The sequence below is a fragment of the Pinus tabuliformis genome, chromosome 2_2, assembly GCF_031772625.1.
Source record: "Pinus tabuliformis cultivar Carrire ecotype Pingquan chromosome 2_2, CPIR1, whole genome shotgun sequence".
Lineage (NCBI taxonomy): Eukaryota > Viridiplantae > Streptophyta > Pinopsida > Pinales > Pinaceae > Pinus > Pinus tabuliformis.
Window position 1 is genome coordinate 1,310,425,466 of NC_142300.1, and position 22,432 is coordinate 1,310,447,897.

General features: G+C 35.9%; 1 protein-coding gene and 1 pseudogene across 1 annotated transcript; one reads left to right on the forward strand and one right to left on the reverse strand.

Moving 5' to 3' along the window:
- The first annotated feature begins 487 nt into the window (after nt 1-487).
- LOC149198334 (uncharacterized) lies at nt 488-7,796 on the forward strand (annotated as a pseudogene).
- Nucleotides 7,797-8,897: 1,101 nt separating this feature from the next.
- On the reverse strand, nt 8,898-9,317 carry LOC149198335 (uncharacterized). The gene has a single exon (XM_089409009.1). It carries the CDS (start codon nt 9,315-9,317, stop codon nt 8,898-8,900), a length of 420 nt encoding a protein of 139 aa, XP_089265135.1.
- Nucleotides 9,318-22,432: the final 13,115 nt, after the last annotated feature.

Sequence of the window (22,432 nt, forward strand, 5' to 3'; positions counted from 1 at the left end):
TTTTTGTTTTACATCTACGGTAAAAACAAAATACACCCGTGAAAAATTAAAAACTTTACCTATATCTACTGACCACAGGACATTTCCTAATTACTTTAGCATGGCGACAAATTAAATTTCGGATCGAAAGTACTTCAGCATTAATTAATTCACTGATAAACTCGCAGTCCAAAAAAAAAAAAAAATTCACTTCAAGTCAATTAATAAATGCTCCAAGGTGCAGGTTTGATCATCAACTGTTGATGTCAATCGAACGGCTGACATTAATTCCCTGGGAGCCCCTTTTAATCGAACTTTACGTTCCGGGGATTGGTGGTTTTAAAACCGTACAGTGGACACGCGTGGGTTGGTCGGTGTGATCGGAGCCCCCTCCAAAAATACCACGCTGCGTGAAAGGTGGTGCGGGGAAATCAGGGTGGTTTTGCTGGAAATAAATACGTGCAGGTGAAATTATATTTCAACACATACCTGTCGGCTGTGAAACCCTAACCCAGTTAAATCATCTTCCATTTCCCTTGCCGCTGCTAGCAACAGCGAAAATTCGACCGTCACCGGCGCACTCTCTTCTTCTTAGAATTTGCATGTCAATGCCCTGCTGCTGTAGACGGAACTGCTAGCCTTTATGGATTTAGTTTAGAATTACACGAGGTTTTAACAAAACAGGTGCATTGCAGTGGTCCTGCAGAGGAATGCAGCACGGTCCTCATCCAGACGCCATTTACCGGCCTTTTAGCTCTCGACTACGGATCAATGGACACCATGGATCAACGAATCCATATAAACCCTGAGTTTCTCAATTTTGGAGACTTGCTAAACTCCATTTCATGCTCGTTCGACGATTTGATCGGTAGTTTGAATCTTGCTGGGTACACTTGCAGATTTGTAGTGGAAGTTACAGCAAAAACAAAAACTGGCCTCTTTGTTCAAAGACGGGTCCAACAGTAATAATTTTGACCGCAGCGACGGTAACATCTATTTCATATAGTAGTTATTACAGTAATGCAGTTCCATTGGATTGGCAAACAAATAATAATAACATGATCCTGTGAGTGATGGAAGATTTTTATAGCTTGTTATATGGTTAGAGATTTCTGGAATTGTTAGCTCCATTAATTTTGCACAAATTGTTGCCTACAATTATGGAGTTGCAGTCTTTCCTTAACTTATGGAAACCAACTGCAGTAGTTTCCTTAAGTTAAGAAAAGGCAACTGCAATTACTAATTTTGTAATTAGGAGCTACTAAAGTGGTCCATCACTTTGATTCGAGTTCTCTGCCTTGATTTGTGGACATCTAACACATAGCTATGAGAAGCTTGATGGAAGCTTAGCTATATGTTCATCTGTTTGGTCCCCAAGCTCAGATCTAAAACCCCTTCAGTTTTACACCACCTAGCTGAGATAGCAGAGCTTGGAAGTGCCTTCAGAATTATTGTGTTCTTTTTCTTTTGCTTGGATTGAAGCTGGAGTGCTGAAGAAGAAGCAAGCAAGTGGACTGTGGCCTTCATCAAAACATCACCAATGGCTGGAGGTAACTCGTATCCCTGGGTATTAAGATTTAATGATTCTTTGAGTTTATTCCGCATGCAGAATCGTTGTTGAAACTGTAGAATATGTTCTCCCACTTGGTCCATACTTCCAAACTTAATGTCTTAACTTAAAAACCATTGATAATCTGTATTAAGTAATAGATACATGAATCATGGTGATAAGTCCTCTAATGACGAGTATTATCTTCCATGTATTACTATGTATTTATTCTTATTATAATTTATGTGGCAACAATTTCTTAATGAATAAACCTTATGTTTATTCTTGGTCCTTCTTAAATGAATTTTCTCAAATCAACTTAAGGTGCACATAAATATGAGAAAAAACATCACAATAATTAAGAATTTCATTAAAATAACATTGTCCATACAATGAAAAACTACATAATGGAACCAAGTCCCATATTCAATACATGATCCTTGAATTTAAACGGTGGCATGCCCTTAGTCAAAGGATCAGTGAGCATTAACTCAGTGTTGACGTGCTCAATGACCACTTTCTTTTCTTTAACACGTTCCCTTATAGCTAAATACTTAATGTCGATGTGTTTATTTCGACTCCCACTTTTATTGTTTTTAGCCATAAAAACAGCAGCTGAATTATCACAATATATTCTCAATGGCTTAGATATAGAATCCATAATTCTAAGCCCAGAAATGAAATTCCTAAGCCATACACCATGTAAAGTAGCCTCAAAACAGGAGACGAACTCGGCTTCCATAGTGGAAGTGGCAATCAAGGTCTGCTTGGCACTCCTCCATGATACAGCTCCACCGGCCATCATAAAAATGTATCTTGATGTTGATTTGCGTGAATCAACACATCCAGCGAAGTCAGAATCTGAGTAGCCAATTACTTCCAAGTTGTCTGTCCGTCTATACATAAGCATGTAGTCTTTGGTTCCTTGAAGGTACCTCATAACTTTCTTTGCAGCTCTCCAGTGGTCTAAACCTGGATCACTCTGATATCGTCCCAACATTCCCACAACAAATGCAATGTCAGGTCTTGTGCAGACTTGAGCATACATTAGGCTTCCGACAGCAGAAGCATATGGAATGTTCTTCATTTGTTCCCTTTCAAAGTCGTTCTTCGGGCATTGGTTCAAATTGAACCTATCACCCTTCACAATGGGAGCTACACTTGGTGAACAATCCTTCATCCGAAATCTCTCTAAAATTTTATTAATATAGGTTTCTTGGGACAGACCCAAGATGCCTCGAAATCTGTCTCTATGGATCTTAATGCCAATGACATAAGATGCCTCACCCATATCCTTCATATCAAAATTTTTAGAGAGGAATTGTTTCACCTCATGTAGCAAACCCTTATCATTGGTTGCTAGCAAAAGGTCATCCACATATAAAACAAGAAAACAAATTTTACTCCCACTAACCTTCAGGTATATACATTGATCCATAATGTTTTCTACAAAACCAAAAGAAGAAATTACATTATGGAATTTCAAATACCATTGGCGGGATGCTTGTTTTAAACCATATAATGACTTCTTGAGCTTGCAAACCAATTGCTCACCATCACTAGAGGGGAATCCTTCAGGTTGTTTCATGTAAACCTCTTCCTCTAGATCTCCATTAATTCTATCTATGGAGATATGACCTAGTCTCCGGCGCCATAATTTAGAGGAATCTTCATTAATAACACATCTTTTAGTGCCAGTGTGAACATGCATTGAATCATATGTGACATTGTTTTGTAAATTAATGCAGTAAAGACCATTAGACAAAATACCATTCCCAACATAATCAGATTTATAGAATAGACTGAAAGATTATTTTTTTTTGAAAAGTTTAAGGAATATCCAAAAGGTACAAGCCTTGAAACTGAGATCAAGTTTCTAGAAAAACTTGGAATATAAAAGGTCTTTTCTAACTCCAAAACAAAACCACTACTTAAAGTTAAATAACATGTTCCTATAGCTTCCACATGCGAGCCCATCTTGTTTCCTGATAAGATGCTTTGCTCACTTCCCACTGGCTTCCTTAGGTTTTGCAAACCCTTTGTCTGCAAGCCATTTTTGAAATTTGGTGCATTCCTTCTTCATGTGTCCCTTCTTCCTACAGAAAAAACACTTGGAAACCTTCTTGATATCGGCTTGGGGAGGTACTTTATCTTTCCCTTTCCGATTGGCTTGAGATTTGCCTTTTCCACGCGTTGCCAGCATTGCACTCTCTCCCAGTTCCATCAACAGTCTCTCTTCCTCTTGAACACACATGGTCATGAGTTCATTAATTGACCATTTATCCTTATGTGTGTTGTATGAGATTTTGAAAGGTCCATATTGGTGCGGAAGGGTGTTCAGGATGTAGTGCACTAGGAAGGACTCCGATATTTCAACCTCGAGTTTCTTCAATTGAGCCACAGTGTCCCTCATCTGCATGATGTGCTCGCGCACACCTTTCACACTGGTGAGCCTCAGGGATGAGAACTTCATGATTAGGGTGCTTGCTAGTGCCTTGTCTGAAGAGACGAATTGTTCATCAATGGACTTCAACAAGTCTCGGACCTTTTCATGCTGATCAACGGAACCTCGAATACCAGCTGAAATTTTGGTCTTAATGAACATCATGCTTAGACGATTGGATCGCTCCCATCGTTCATAAAGCGTCATGTCCGCTGCAGTGCTGGTATTAGTGAGTGCCGATGGTTCATATTTTCTGATAGCATAATCTATGTCCATCCACCCTAGATGAAGGAGAATCCTCTCCTTCCAAATCTTGTAGTTATCTCCCTTAAGTTCGGGAATGTCACAACGAATTTCAGAGAAATTTGCAGGTTGTACTACTGCATCAAAATAAAGAATCACATGCTTATGTTAAAATTGAGGCTTAATAAACTTTCATGTTTTACCAATGTAAATCATACTAAAAAGAATTGAATCAAATGACATAAAAATTGTCTGTGGGCTAAATTTTTAATTCAAACAGATTCAATAAAACTTTATGATAAAACTTATTAATTCATAACTCCTGTGGGTAGGTTATGAAATTTTATCCTAATTAATTACATAAATATAATAAAGATTCCTGTGGGATAAAATTTATTATATTCAGTGTAATTAATTACAATTTAATGTCTAAATAATCTTTATGTGATCTTATCAAACAAAATATATAATTTTATTTAATTAGAGATGCTGTGGCTATTCTCTAATTAATTAAAATTATATGGATCACTAGACATTATTTTGTTGCATAAACAAAACTTAACCAGAGAGAAAAATAATGTTTACTGAAAGGAGTAAGTCAAAATGACATTTTAATAAACTCCATATAACTGTAATAATTTTCCAGCAAAAATCAAAATTTAAAGCAGTCAGCATTACCAAAAATGACTACAAATTGATTGTTCAATTTATAAACTTAACCCGGAGATTGACTGAAGCAGCGTTGATCTACTTTGCACTTGCATAGCAAATGCAGTTCGAAGGCTAGCTGGCTTGACTTCAGGCTCCGTCCTTAAGTTTATAAAACAACAAAAATTGACCAGCAAACAAGCTATTTTGCTCACAAGATAATTAAAATCAAATTTACATTCCTTAGTCTAACTGTCCCATAATTTATTTAAGACTAATTCTTAAATTAATTACAAAATGGGCTCTAAACAATTTGCAAACAAAACTGCAAATTTGAAATATTATTTATATAAAATTTCATGTGAGCCTCCATAATTAAATATAACTTCAAAATAATAAAATAAAAATTGAACCAATATGGATTTCAACCTATTGTCATTACATTGGATATTCATTAGTAAATGAACTAATGTTCATTTCAGCATTATGGGAATTATTTGCAAGCAAATCCAATTAATAACAATTTATAAATTTATAATTGATGTAATTATAGGCCCTCCTTTCACGAATAACAATAGATCATAATGCCAACATTTGACCTGAGCATGTTTTTCTATCCAACAAAATCTTTACAGAAAACCAAAACAGTCAAATTTGTCCAAGATTTCCTAATCAAGGATTTTTGCATTCTAATTCTGAATGTTACTATTTATTATGTGAAAGAGTGCATAAAGTGGGTTCAAACTGTAATATCATTCAGGCAACCAAAACATCACTGCTTTGTCCAAAGTTAAAGCCCCCTTATGTTAAAAATTTTAAACGGTGTTTTGGTTTTCATGGCCTGCAAAACACCACTCTCCAAGAGTATTACGTTTTAAGTTGTTATTCATCAATATTCCTGCATAATAAGTCTGGCCGTTGAATTTTTCTAAAAGAATTTCCAAATATGAAGAAAACACCGATGACAACAGGCCAGCGACAACTGTATGCTGCAATCAGCTCTTAAAATAAGCAACCCCATGACAAAATTTCCAACACAATCATCACTACAAATGTCTACAGAGCTGTTATGAAAAGCAATAATTTGCCCAACTAAGAGAATTATAGCAATCTACGGTCATTTTACTTATGCAAATGATTCACAATAAGAACCGTTGGATGAGAACGATTTGCCCATTATTCTGCATTTTTCTCTTTGAAAAACGAAACATTAATGCAACTGAAATATAAAGGGAAGGATCATATATATATAGTAAATTTAAATTGATAAAATTCCAGAGCAGTCAGGATCTTGATGTAAAGGGAATATGGGCCTTTTAAAGATTTGGTCAATTCATTCATTTATGCTACCATCATACGATGCTCTTCCCTATAAATTATTACGAGTTCTATTCCACATGATGTGTTGATATTTTAGTCCAGGATTTCGCTTATGATCCAATTAGGCTTGCAGTTTCAGATGACCCTTCTCAGGATCTTTATAACCGCAGAACGCAAGAAGCGATCTGGGACAACAAACGGGTTGCCATGAACCCATACACGCAGGAACCCTTCCACATTGGCGATGTCATCCCACCCAATTATAAAATACTTTTTATATTTTGAAACTGTAACCTTAAACTATAATAAAAATTCTATTCAACCGAACAGATGAAGATTCCAACAATGAATAAAAGATGTCTAACAATTGTCAATTCACCAAATTCGAAACCTTATCCAACGCCCAAGATTTTCCATGGCTGCCCTTTTGCAACAGTGGGTCCAACATAATAACTGAAATATAATCAAACGTGCATTTCACAGCAGGATTAATATTAGTTTGAAAAGTAAAGTACCTGACTATCAGCAGCGTGGTTGGGCTGACGTCAATCCTTGCAAATTAATCACATGAAAAATCTAGAGAACACTTCTAATATAACGAGAGCATATGTTATAATTAAACGTATGTTTGTTTTCTTGTAATGCAGGGTCGCCACTGGTTGAGGGACGTTCAGATGCACAGAAAGACAAAGGGCGGCGAGAGCACACCAAGGTAGAGATAATAGAGGTTGGATGTGTAGATCGTGTACTTTTACATGATTCTTATGGTTGCGAAATCTTCAGCATAAATAAAATTTCTAATGCTATTCAAATCGCACACCAAGGCAGAGGTAAAACACGGCTCTGATACCAAATGTAAGATATTCTACAGTTTCAACAACGATTCTGCATGCGGAATAAACTCAAAGAATCATTAAATCTTAATACCCAGGGATACGAGTTACCTCCAGCCATTGGTGATGTTTTGATGAAGGCCACAGTCCACTTGCTTGCTTCTTCTTCAGCACTCCAGCTTCAATCCAAACAAAAAAAAAAGAACACAATAATTCTGAAGGCACTTCCAAGCTCTGCTATCTCAGCTAGATGGTGTAAAACTGAAGGGGTTTTAGATCTGAGCTTGGGGACCAAACAGATGAACATATAGCCAAGCTTCCATCAAGCTTCTCATAGCTATGTGTTAGATGTCCACAAATCAAGGCAGAGAACTCGAATCAAAGTGATGGACCACTTTAGTAGCTCCTAATTACAAAATTAGTAATTGCAGTTGCCTTTTCTTAACTTAAGGAAACTACTGCAGTTGGTTTCCATAAGTTAAGGAAAGACTGCAACTCCATAATTGTAGGCAGCAATTTGTGCAAAATTAATGGAGCTAACAGGGATAACACATAATTTAGTTTGTACATGTGGAACAGTGTTATTCCTAAATTTTTTAACAAAATAATCCACTGTTTGAAGAGATCTATAAAACAAAGACACACATACATAACTTAATTGGCCAGATCATGCACCCATCTTACACTTCAAACAGATCTATAAAATAAAGACACAAATACATAACTTAACTGGCCAGATCATGCACCCATCTTACACCTTAGTAAAATCAAAATCAGTTGAATCAGAGTTTACCATAATCGGCCTGATTTTATTCCATTGGTCCAGGTTCCATTCTCAGTGTACCCAATAATGGTCTTACTTGAAAGAAGACAACAATATTCTCGTGAAGGAATCTCTTAGCAGTAAAAATGGGTGGTTTATGTTGAAACAACCTTCCAAAAAAACCTACACTCAACATTTTTGCTCTATATTTCTTTTCATAAGCATGAAATTTTTTAGGTCGATTTTCAGTAATGCACATAATTCAATCTCTGATTGGATTTAATTGTACACGAGAGTGATCACTATATAATTAATTGAAATTCGTTGTGTTTTTTAAAATAGTTTATTTTAGTGTAGAATTGTTGTTTGTGTTTGTTAAAGAATCAAATTGAAGATAAGGTTTTGCTTTTATTTGTTTTCTTGATTAAATTAGTGATGACTTTCCGGTTTAAATTTACTATAAAAATGAAAGTGCAAGTTATTGCAGATGGTTGTTTTGGGAAATATTGATATGTAAAATTGTAAATATTGATTATTAATTTAAAATTAAATAGGGTTTAAGATTTATAAATTTTTTTACTACAAATTTTGTGTGAATGTAAAGTTTTAGTAAAAATGATTTTTTTTGTTTTTAACTGTAATTAAATTTATTGAGTTACTTGTATTTTATAAATACATATTTATAATTATTTGTATTATTAAAAGCTTTCTGATATTATGTAGCTAATTTCCAATTCTAAAATTTAATTGAGCATGTATTTAGGGATTGCCTCTGTTCTTGGCTAAATAATCTTCCCAAATATTTGATTCTTTCCATGTATCTTTACCTCTTAAAAAGCAATTAAAAATATAAACATTATATCCAATTACTAATAAAAAACAATTAAAAATATAAACATTATATCCAATTACTAATGCACCCAATCATCCGAACCTATGACTATAACTGAAGTAGAAATCTCATTTAACGTATAACCAGATCAGTCTTGTTTGTTGATTTATAAATAATTGATCCATACAAATATCACAATTACCATCGATCACAGTGTCTCCACAATCTTCTCCGACTTACATTCCCGCTGAAGTGGCCGTCTTCCCCTTGAAATTGGATTATTAATGTTATGAATGTCGGTTATGGATGTCGAAAAAGGGCTGCACTTGAGCTTGCTCTTTACCAAACCCATATGATAATTTTCTGCGCCGCTTCTTCTTTTGTGCTGCTGATACCCAAGCATTGTTGCTCTTGAAAAGAAGAGAAGCCATGTCTGAATCTGTCAACAAAAACTGTAACTTCCGGTTAGGAAGAAGAAAGTAAAGCTGCCCAATCTGCAATCGATCATCATCGCCCAGAACCTGGGAGATGTTTTGACCTACGTAAAGGCCATCTGAGTTACAGATGAAGTGCCCCGAATATTCTCGCAGAATCTCTTGGCTTCTTACCTCTTCAGAGAACTCCTGGATGCTCCCGTCCATCAATATGAGCTTTGCAGTCGCTGGTGGAACAGGGGAAGTAGCATTTGAAGAAACACAAATCCCCATCTTTGCAATTCAGAAAAACTTATCCAAGACTCTGAGAGCGAGTGGTGGAGACTTGGAAAATATTCAATCAATCTTTATGTGAGAGCCGGATATGAGATGAATGTTATAGGGGTGGTCAAATCAAGAAGAGCGATTTAACGTCGAAGCCAGCAGATGGGAAGTGATACCCAAACTTTTAGAGTTGGCGATAACGTTGTCATGGGAATCTTAAAAATAGCGCGTGGACAATTCCTCCTCCACATTTTAAATTTTCATCTTCAATATTCATAATGGATTTATTTTTGATGTGACGTGGTCGTAAGTAGTCCTCAATTATTCAAATTTTTTTTGGAATTCAGGTTGCATTGAGACAAGACATTTGCGCAGTTGTCATCCCATAATTTTCGTGGCGTTTTAATGAAAGAAAGTGGGATTTAATTCATAGCGCACGTTTGTCGTTCGCTCAGGGGGGCCATCCTCATAATTACAGAGAGCATATCGAGTTAGTATATTAGCAGTAAAATAATTATTATTTTGTTTTGAAGATGAATCATATTTCATGGGTCAAAGATTGGTAAAAATAAAAAATGTTATGAATGGAAAAATAAAATTCAACATTTTGAAATAATATTATTGGAATTTAAACTTTTTAAATTTACCATTTATATTATTTAAATTTTAAAATATTTTAAATTATAAAAATGTATAATAAACTAATTATTTAGTATAAAATAATTAAACTTTAAATAGCATAACTATAACATACTTATCAACCATTTTGGATAAAATTAACCATTACAATTTAAATGTCAAATTTAGAGAGCTGGACAACCTCTATAGTATTGTTCTAAAATCAATAATCACGGATATTGTTGTAAAATCATTTATAACGTGTACCAAAAGTAACTGCTTTCTAAAATTTGTGCATGAGACTTTCCGCATGGTGATTGTTATGATACATACGCAAATAGCATCTACGAGTTTGTTTCAAGTCAATCTTAAAACAAGCTATAAATAGCAATAATTTCTGAAGATGTAAAAAGTATGTAATCATAATAAAGTGAAACTAAAATTATATATTTTAGAATATTGAGCTAGTGTTTATATATATAAAATAAGTTTTTGTTGATTCATTTTTTTTTTCTAGTTTGAGTTTTGTTTAAACACGGTAAAATAATCAACAACAAAATTATATATTTTAGAATATAATGAGGTAATTTATATATATAAAAAATAAGCTTTTGTTGTGATTTATTATTATTATTATTATTTTCTTTCTTTCGAGTTTTGTTTAAACATGATAAAACAATCAACAACAAAGTTTTCATGGTTAATGTTTTTCATGAGTAAATTTATAGTTTTTTAAAACAAATTTATAATTATTATTGTGAAGTTTTTGGATTTTAATATTGTAATTTAAAATTTTGAATATGAACGTTGGTGTTAGGTGATCTCTTTTTGTATGATTAGTTTTTTTTGTGCTAATAACACTTACATCTTGAAAGTATGAAAAATTTTTAACATAACTTTCATGTAAAACATAATGACGCTTGAGTACAATAGTTACATAACCAATAAATCTAAAAGATATAACAATGAACTTGCTGCTTATACCTCTTTTGTACCTTTGAACCAAGTGAAAATTTTGACAAGTATCCATCCAATGAAAGTGCATGGATCACCCCAACTTATTCTTTACACCATGGAAATCTTCTGAATGAAATAAGATGGCGAAGTTTCTTGCAAAAACCTGAAACTCAAATGAACCTTTCAAGTTTGAAAGAACATAAAAAATAATTGAACTGATCTTTTGGTTTGAAGCAACACATGTCTCTTGTTGTTTTTCTCCCCATCGGAAGACTTTGCACACACATGACAATGCATACCAAAGAACTTCGAAGTAAGAAATGTCAACAACAACTTTCCTCCAACATTGGGCTGCTCCCAACAAACCTTTTATCAAAATGGCGATCTTGGGCGTTGACCAATCAACACATCCAACTTAGAGAGGCTTTCCTTCAACTTACCTCCTCCAATATCATGGCCTAAATGCATCAAAGAAGTGAAACCCAACTTGTAGTTTGATATCTTCAAAACATGAAACAATTTTCCTTCATAGATGACATGTGCATAAGAAAACTTTCTAAACATGTGTATGTCACCCAAGTGGACAATTTCTTCAATAAATGACTCTCTTTTACTATAATTCAAAGACATGATTGTAATAGAAGTGCTACAAAGAACATACAACATTAAAAGCCATACAAACCATTCTTGTTTGGTGTTATGTATATTCTTGCACTGACCTCTTCTTACAACTTTGCTTTGATGAAAACTACTCATTTTGTCCTCTTTCTTGAAATGTTTACCATTCCTCTTTGGCACCATAACCGTCAGTGCACAACATGGCGTAATGGATGTTTCAATGAGCTCATTGTACAACAAACTTTTGCATTGCATTGGTGTCTCTACAATTTGCAATTTCGTCAACCCTTGAATGCTAACATCACAAAGAGAAACCTCTTTCTGCAAAGATATTTCATGTGAAGTTTCTTTCTCCTTGAAGGATGATTCTTTTACAACTTCAAATACTTCATCACTCTGATGAACTGAACCAACCAAATCAGAATTGAAACTTGCATTACGTGCAACAACATTTTCATAAACAATATGATCATTTGATTTGAACATGAGAAGTACTAAACTTTTACTTGAATTCACTAGTCTTTTTTCCTCCCCTGCATTAACCAAAGAAATGTTCAGATTTTTGCAATGGACTCTCACTATGTACTCCACACCATCCTTGAACAAGTGATACTTGTTTTCATGGTGGTAAAAGACGGTTTTCTGGTCATACAAATACGGACTACTCAACACCATACCTGAAATATCAAGTGGTACCACATCTAACTCTACTTTGTCAACAAAATTTGCTATGATTGAAAACTTAATCAAACATTTTCTTGTCACCTGTAAAATAGTGTCTCTTGTTATCCATCCCAAAGGGTATGGTTTATGATGAAGTACAGTTTCAAGATTCAATCTTTTGACTAAGTCTTCAAAAATTAAATTCGCTTGTGACCCACTATCGAATAGTGTGTAAATCTTGGTGTGTTTAGATATGACCCTAACATGAAATAACTCAATTCGTCCCTTTTCATCTAGAGTAGTAGTAGTGTTACAGTTTTGTGAACTAGTACTTGCAATATCTTGTTTTCCTTTGATACCCATGACAATAATTTTGTTTTCATCACCTGATTCAGAACCTAAATCTTCTTGAGTGATAACAGTGGTTTTCTTCTTCCCTTTATTGTTGAACTTATTTGGTCTCATTTTTGGATGGAGTTTCCAGCAATTATCCTCATTATGTCCCTCTTTTGAACAATGTTTACAGATAACTCTTTCCCCTTATTTCTTCACACTTGCATGTTTCTTCGCTTTCCATTTTCTTCCTTTCTCTTTATCCTTACCCTTAGGTGGCTTTTTATTACTACTCACTTCCTGAATGTTCTTCCCTCTAGATTCAAGATGCATGGCTTGCACACATACTTCATCCAAATTAGTTGGATCGAACATAAGAATAGTGTGTTTAAGATATGAATGTAAACCCCCAATATATTTCAGCAGTGTAACTTGAGAATTTAAATTCACTCTTAATAACAAAGCCATTTTCCTAAACTCTTGTGTATGATATTGGATTGTTTGGCCTTTAAGCTGCCTAAAATTCTGCCAACTCATAATGGCTTTTTGCATATAGGCTAAATGATAAAACTGTTTTTTTAATGCAGAAACAAATTCAACCCAAGTGATGGATATCTTACAATGGTTTCTCATTTCCTCTTGAGTCTTTACTTCCCATCAAACTAGTGCAGCTCCTTCTAGCCTCAATGAAGCCAATTGGATCTTTATGTCGTCTTCTTGAAGGTTTTGAATTCTGCAGTATACCTCCAACTGTCAAATCCAATTGTCCAACTTTTCTGCATTCACTTCTCCATTGTCCATGGGAAGTTCGAATTTTATGTCCAACTTCAGTAATGGAGTTTTTCCTTTTGGGGTTTTGGAATGAGTGTGGGCAGTTTCAGTGGTGGTAGTGGAAGATGATGTTGTGTGAGATGATGGAGATGATGAGGAAGATGATGAGGATGGTGGAGATGAAGGGGGATTTCCACCATTCCATTTGGAATCATTCTTCTCATCTTTTTTTTCCTATGAGATTCCTTCTCCATGTGGAGGTTTAGAAATCTCTCCAACCATTCTGGTGTTCCTCTCTTCATAGAGGACTTTAACCATCTCAGTCAAAGTATAGAAAGATTTCTTGAATTCTTCCTCTTCTGAAGAGGGACCTTCATGCTCTCTTTCTCCAGACATAATGGCTATGGATTCAGGCTTAGAAATTGGTACTGCTTGTACCTCTTCAATCTCAATTGAAGGAAAAACTTAAGGAGCTTCAAGTGTAGCTATAATTGGAACTTTGGGTGGTGGATATTGTGGCCTTGTGGCTCTCCTTCTTCTAGAAATTACCTCAGGAGTTGCAACCAATAGCTTCCCTTCTCCTTTCTGCAACTTTAACCATGTAAGGATCACAATTTTGCAACCATTAAAACCCTAATATATTTTTGTATGATTAGTTTTGTTGTGCTAATAAAAATTACAGATTTATAAACATGTGCTTGCTTCTTGCTTTTTGTGTTGAGGTTTCCTTAGTTGTTGGTGCTTACAAACAGGTAAATTTCCTGAAGTTAAACTAGACATTCATGAGGAAAATAGCTTCAAAAAATAATAATGAACAACAAACATGTACAATGCAGCAAACCATCAAAGAGACACATTAACACAGTATTTTGATGAAGGAGTTCACCCCTCCTAGGCTACATCTCCTTGGTCCAATTTCCATGGCTTGAGCCTCTATATTAGCTCAATGTGGAAAAAACGTTGTTTACAAAGCTCTATGCCTCCTAATACTTGCACCAATTTGTTCATGATGTCCAAATTAGCTAAGAACACCTCTTTCTGAGCTAAATTTGGTTGAAAATTGCTCAAGATATGTTGCATTCAATTTTTCCCTAGGAAACCCCACTAAATCTGGAGGAGACTCCAGTTAGCACTGCCAAAACTAGCAGTTCCACTGAATTTGGTGCTCCACTGAAATCACCGACAACTTAAACTCCTATTAATTAATGTAAAACTGGTTTAATTAGCTGGCACCAGGCCTTAGTTCGGGCGCGTGGTTCCCCTCCTTCCCCCATCGTCAGTGCTATATGAAATTAATACAAAACCGTGGCATTTATTTTCAACGTATCCGCCAGTGGTCCATTGATATGACATGGAGCTTGGGAGGGGTAGGTCATGGGTTCAAATCCGTCCTCTGCCCATCCCATATACATTTTACCATATATATAGTTCGAAGCCACATACATCATTTGCCTTGGTATATATTTTATAATGAAGATTTAACTTTGGAATATGCGAATTTGGTTATAGTTTGTATTTGATGCACACTTTGAACTTTGGTTAAATATATGTATACGAGTTTGTAATATTTATGAGATATATATATCTATATATATATATATATATATGTATATGTATGTATGTATGTATGTATGTATGTATGTATGTATGTATGTGATAATATTTAAATAAAAACAAATTCAAATTCCACCTTGGAGCCAATTAGGCAATTTCACCTTCACACAACCAAACTGGCGAATCCGAAAGTGACACTTGTCATAGCTCCATTGGGAGAAAATTGAAGAAAATTTCCCTTGCTGACTGGACTGTTCACTGGACTGCCATCTCATTATTCTGTCTTATTCTACAATTTTTTTAGTTGTTTAGGAAAACGAACAGTATGCCTTTTCTCTTTCATCTGGATTTCGTTTTCAGTGAAACAAATTGTGTTGTGGTCATCTTGATGAGACAGACGTAGTCGTATAGTTTTCAAGCCAATCTGAGAACTTTGATTTTTGATCTAAACACTGAGCACCTGATCATTAGGTATAATTTATGATGTCATTACTATTAAGTATAGTATGTAGAATTATGTATGTTGGAAATATGAGAGGGTATGAATCAATATTTTTTACATTTGTTATATTATGTCAATTAATATCATTAATTAAACCAAAACACAAGATGTACAACAAGAAAATAATTTTATTAATAAAAATGATGACTCTAATCCTCTTACAAACAACTAACCTCTAACATGTACAATAAAATTCTAACTCCTTCAAGTCTCCAACCTTGGTCTCAATGAGGCTCTAACCTCTTATGAGGACTCCAATCTTCAAAGGAAATCCAAGCTCCAACCTAGTTTCCTCGAAGGCTCCAACCTTGTATGAGGACTTTAATCCTCTAGGGTTCCAACCCTCTCTACTTGCTTCAATCCTTTAAGGTGGCTTCAATATTGCTTTAAGTCCTCCAAAATATTTGTCAACAAGGCTTGAAATATCTCTTCAATAATATTCTAATAATACTTCAAGCATGTTTCCAAGGGGTCTTTAATATCATCCTCAATAAATTCTCCAGATTAGCTCTATGTCGACAAGAAAGGGGTCTCCAAAACTACTACAAATCTCTTCAAGACTCCTCCAAAGGTGCTCCAAAATTACCTTCAAAATGACTTCAGGATGTCTTCTAAATATGTCTTCAAAGCTGCATCAGGTTTGTTCGCATTATGGCACAGGTTTGGCACTATGGCACAGGTGTTGTCCTTGATGGCAACTCACTCAAAGGGCAGATCACAGTTCAGGCTCTTAGAATGAAAGAAAATGAGGTATACGCAGGTTCATCTTATTAAAGTCGCGTATACACGCAGGTGTACTGATCAAAAGGCGCGTATACGTATGCACGCACTTTCATGCAAAGAAAAGCGCGTACATGTGGGAAAACTTATGGTTGGTCCATGGTATTTAGTCTGACATATTTGAACCTATGGTTTTGGTCCTTGGTATTGCATTTAAAGACCCTAGTATTAGTTCTCAATGGTTTTGGACCATGGTTTGAGTAAGGCCTAAGAATATAAAAAGGGAAGGAGAGCATTTGGCAAGGGCATTGACTTATGTGTTGAATATCTTGAGAGGAGAAAGATCTGGAATACTGGTGATTGGTTGGTGAGTTACAGCTGGATCTGAATCAAGGAGGAACCTGAGCATTACACGATGGTGAAGATCTATTGATGGGTTGAGATCTCAAGGCTTGAATAGTAGTATCATTGTGTGATTTTGATCTATTATATTTGGCGCATGATTAGATCTATAAATCTGATAATCTGGGTATAACTGATGTCTGATTAAGTAAAAGGATAAATTATCTTTTATAGATTTGTACGCAGGTTCGACGTAGCGAAGGCACGTATACACGCAGGTTAAGGAAGTGAAGACTGCGTATACGTTGGTTGGATTTGGCATAGCTGCGTATATGCGCATGTTTCTATTGATGAAGTAACGTACATCTCTTGAAACATGTTTTAGCTGCTTCTGTTTATTGCTGCAGTGTTTTGGGTTCAGAATTGGTGTCTGGTTACTGGTATTGTTTTCTGGTTACAGCATTCTGAAAAGTTATTGGTTGATTCAGTATTTGTACAAAGGAGATTGGTTGTTGCAGATCTACTTGATGTTTGATTGATATTCATGGATCCAGTCTGAAAATTTATGAAACGTGGTCCCTGGAAGAAAAGAGAAGGTTGAAGCCTTCTGTAGGTCAGCACCTACGTACTAGTACCTCAGCTAGTACAAGAGCTAAGGGGGTTGTAGCTCCCTTCCAAGAGAAGCTGGAGAATGAGAGAAGGTTGTAGCCTTCTGCAGGTTGAAGCCTGCGTACTGGTATAAGACTGCACCAGTACAGAATCATTGTAAAAAGAAGTTTCTAATTGAAAGAAGATAGAGACATATTGCAGCAGGTGGTTTTCACCCACATTGGGTTTCCACCTTATATCTTGTGTTCCTTTGTGTGACTGTCTGCTCTACTTTTCTATTCCTGCTTACTGTTATATGGTTCTGACACACAGATTAATGTTCAACATCTGAAGAATAAATTAAATTATAAGTCTGGAAGTTATACGCAAGTTTCATTAGTCAGAGTTGCGTATACATGCTGTTTTCATTCACTGAAGTAGCGTATACAAATCTTTGTATAAATTGAAAAAGAATTTGACTTAATAATACTGATTCACCCCCCCCTCTCAGTATTATTTTCAACAATTGGTATCAGAGCAGGTCCTTCAGAAGAAGCTTGATTGCTTGAAGGAAGATCTATCATCATGAGCAACTATGAAAGAGAAGCATCAATCAGGCCACCAATTTTCGATGGAAGCAACTTCGTCTATTGGAAGGTAAGAATCATTGCCTATCTTCAATCTCTTGGTGCAGAAGTTTGGGATATTGTGGAAACAGGATACACTTTTCCATCAACAACTCCTAAAGATACGGCTAGTAAGAAGTAGTATGAAACAAATGCAAAGGCGGTCAATACTCTATTAGGGAGCCTATCTCAATTAGAATTCGTCAAGGTTATGCAGCTCAAAACCGCAAAAGAAATATGGGATAAGATCGTTCTGAGCTATGAAGGAGATGAACAGGTAAAACGAGCAAAACTACAAACTCTCAGAATTCAATATGAAAATCTCAGAATGTACAATGATGAAAGTGTGGCTAACTATTTCCTACGTATAGATGAGATTGTAAATTGTATGAAAAATTTGGGTGAAGAAATAAAAGAAGTCGTTCTGGTTGAAAAGGTTCTAAGATCTTTGTCTTCTAAGTTTGAATCAAAAGTTTCCACCATAGAAGAAAAACAGAATCTACAGAGCCTTACCATGTCACAGCTACACGGAATCCTAACCGCTTATGAAATGAGAAAAGGGGGACCATCAGACAAGAGAGAAGCCACATTCAAAGCCTCAGGAAAAGGAGATTACAATGACTCAGGACATATGTCGGAAGAAGAGGAAGAGTCAAATTTTGTCAAAAACCTTCAACGGGGTTCTAGAAGATTCAGAGGTAAGCTCCCTTTCAAATGTTTTGCTTGTGGAAGAGTCGGTCACTATGCTGCCAAGTGTCCTCATAAAGATAAGCTTGACAAAGGTAAGGAACCAGTTAGATGGAACAGAAAACATAATGTAAGTAAGAAGAGCTATTACACACATGAAGACAGTGATGGACTTTCAAATAGCAATGAAGATGAACAAGGTAATGATTATAGACTTTTGATGGCTTTTGAAGATGATGATTTCTTGGATGCTATAGATGAAGAAAGTCTTTATGAAGAAATTTCTAAACTCAAAATTTTCTTAGAGGAGAAGAACATGATTATAGATACTCTGACATCCCAACTTGCTGAAATGGAGAAACACAATGAAAAGTTAGAATGTGAAATTGTGGGACTTAGAAAGGACATTGAAAAAATGAAAGCTCTTAATCTTAGATTTGCTAAAGGATCTAAAACTTTAGATGAAATTATCAAAGTACAGCGTTCTCCTCTAATCAAGATAGGTCTTGGGTATACCAAAGAAACATCTCAAGCATAGAAGCCATCTACCTCCAAAAGTTATCTTGAAGCTGCAAGGAGAAGTGAGCAGGTTGATAATCGATAGCAAAGGCCCAATGGAGATCACCAGGGAAATCAGGGACAATTTACCTCAAGAATGAACAAAGACTACCAGGTAAATCGGGGGCAATCTGCTTCAAGGATGAACAGAAGCTACAACCCACCACAGGTAAATCATTCTCAATTTACCTCAAGAATGGATGTCAATAGAAACTACAATCATTTGGTTGGTAGATTTGATAATCGCAGGAGTTTCTTCAATGGCCAATGTTTCTCTTGTCATAACTTTGGTCACAAAGCAGCTCAATGTGTTGCCTACAAGACAATCATGACTAGAGAAGCTCAAAAACAAAGGAGTATGACTGGGATCATGAAAAGGACCTACAATAACTTTTCTACTCTTGAGAATGAAATAGAATGTTCTATTTGTAACAACTTTGGTCATGAAGATTCTGAATGCAGGAGTAGGTTTCGACAAATAACTCAGAAAGAGCAAGCTTCATTAAGTCCCAAAACATGGAAAAAGAAAGAACCGCTACTAGAAAGATGTGGGATAGCCTTATATGCGGAAGGACAGGAAAATCAATGGTACATCGACAGTGGATGCTCAAAACATATGACAGGTGATAAAGATAAACTTCAGTCATATAGTGCCTTAGAAAAGGAAAAGAAGGTCTCATTTGGAAATGACACCCCTGCACTCATAAAAGGTAAAGGTTCTATTCTTTTGAAAGAAAAGGTCAAGGTTGGAAATGTTATGTATGTTGATGGCTTAAAGCATAATTTATTAAGTGTCAGTCAAATGTGTGATCAAGGAAATGAAGTAATATTTTGATCAAATGGATGCATTGTTCGTGAGCTTGATACAAGAGAAACAGTGATCAAAGGCATAAGAACTCCAAATAATTTATATATACTCAAGGGAGGACAACAACAATGCTATCTAAGCAAGAATGATGAACACTGGCTATGGCACAGAAGATTGGGGCATCTAAGCTTCTCACAGATAAGGAAAGCATGCAAATATCAGGCGGTTCGTGATTTACCTGACATCAGAATTCCAGACAATACAATATGCAAATCATGTCAATTTGGTAAGCAAACCAGAACTAATTTCCCTGAGAAGGAAGGATCAGCTAGCAAGCCACTTGAACTTGTCCATACTGATGTATGTGGTCCATCTAGGAAAAGGTCACCTCGAGGAGAAGAATACTTTATATTGTTCATTGACGACTTTTCCAGGATGTGTTGGATAGGACTTATGAAGCATAAAGATGAAGCTTTCGAAAAGTTCAAATCATTCAAAGCCTTGGTGGAAAACGAATCAAATCGCAGAATCAAATGCCTTAGGTCTGATCGAGGAGGGGAATTTACCTCGAATGAGTTTTTCGATTTTTGTGAAGAACATGGAATAAGAAGGGAATTCTCTACTGCAAGGACTCCTCAGCAAAATGGAGTAGTGGAAAGGATGAATAGAACGGTTCAACAAATGGCTTGTGCTATGCTTGATGAGTCTGGAACTCCCGCAAACTTCTAGGGTGAAGTCGCATTTGCTACAGTTACTATTGTCAACAAGACAAACGTCCGGGTAAACAGCACTCAGACTCCTCACGAACTATGGTATGGTAAGACTCCCACAGTAAAATACTTCAAAATTTTTGGGAGCAAATGCTACATGAAGAAGACTGATGAAAATCTTGGTAAGTTTGAACATAGAGCAGATGAAGGCATTCTCCTTGGTTACTCTCCCCACAACAAAGCATACAAGTGTTACAATAAAAGACTTGGAAAAATTGTTGAAAGTATTGATGTAGTGGTTGATGAAGAAGGAAACACTCCTAGGCAGGTAAAATATGAAGATTTCAAAGATGATGAGGACTATCCATCAACATCAAATCAGATTCATGATGAAGAAGAAACCCATGAGGCACCAGAAGAACAGATAAGGATAGAAGAAAAGACTCCATCCAGGTACGTTCAGAAGAATCATCCAGAAACTCAAATTTTGGGGCAAAAGGAGGCAGGTGTACAAACAAGAAGAACCATTTCAGAAGCTTCAAGTTATCTAGCATTACTCTCCTCCACTGAACCACAAAATGTAAGAGAGGCATGCAAGGATGAATGCTGGGTCAAGGCCATGGAGGAAGAACTTGAGCAGATTGAAAAGAATAACACTTGGGAGTTGGTTCCTAGACCAAAAGATAAGAATGTCATAGGAACAAAATGGATATTCAAAAATAAGCTGAATGAAAATGGAGATGTGATTAGAAACAAGGCCAGACTTGTTTGCAAAGGGTATGCTCAACAAGAAGGGATAGACTTTGAAGAAACTTTTGCACCAGTTGCTAGACTTGAGGCCATAAGGATGTTCCTTGCCCTTTCTAGCTTTTAGAAGTTCAAAGTATTTCAAATGGATGTGAAGTCTGCTTTTCTAAATGGAGACTTGGATGAAGAAGTGTATATTGAGCAACCAGATGGGTTTATCCTTGGAAATGATCCAAAGCTTGTATGCAGACTCAAAAAGGCTCTATATGGCCTTAAACAGGCTCCCAGGGCTTGGTATTATTGCTTGGATAAGTACCTCCATCAACAAGGTTTCACAAAAGGTTCCACAGATAGCAATCTGTATATAAAAGTTGACAATGATAAGTTGCTAATTCTTGTTGTGTATGTTGATGATATCATCTTTGGTAGCAATGAAGAAGACATGAGTCAAAATTTTGCCTTGGTGATGCAAAAAGAGTTTGAAATGTCTATGCTTGGTGAGCTCACATATTTTCTTGGTTTACAAGTCCAACAAAACAAAGACGACATTTTTCTATCACAAACCAAGTATCTCAAGCAGATCTTGAAGAAATATGGGATGGAGGATTCGAAACTAGTATGTACCCCTAGGGTAATAGGGTGCAGCCTCAGCGCAAATGATGAATCAGTAGCAATGCATCAACCAACCTATAGATCCATGATTGGTAGTCTGCTCTATCTAGCAGGTACCCGACTAGATATTATGCATGCAGTGGGAATAGTTGGAAGGTTTCAGGCAAATCCAAAGGAAACTCATCTTCACGTAGTTAAGAGAATCTTTAAGTATCTTCAAGGAACTCAAAACTATAGCTTATGGTATCCTAGAAGTGCATATCTCACACTTCATGCATATACAGATGCAGATTGGGCAGGAAGTGTGGATGACAGAAAAAGCACTAGTGGTGGTGCATTCTTCATGGGTCCTAAGTTAGTATCTTGGTTCAGCAAGAAACAGAGTTCAATTGCATTATATACAACTGAAGCAGAATATGTAGCTGTTGCATCTTGCTGCACACAACTCCTCTAGATGATGCAGACATTACAAGACATGCAAATCACTTGTACTCCACCTATCCCCATTCTATGTGATAATACAAGTGCAATCAGCATTTCAAAAAATCTAGTCATGCATTCAAATACCAAGCACATACCTATCAAATATCATTTTCTCCAAGAACAAGTGCTTGAACAAAAGGTCAAGTTGGAGTATGTTCCCTCTAAGGAACAAGTTGCTGATATCCTCACCAAACCACTGCCCAGGGAGACATTTGAATACCTCAGAC

Coding starts and splice junctions, on each gene's coding strand:
- LOC149198335 (XM_089409009.1), bottom strand. CDS start 9,317: ATGGGGATTTGTGTTTCTTCAAATGCTACTTCCCCTGTTCCACCAGCG.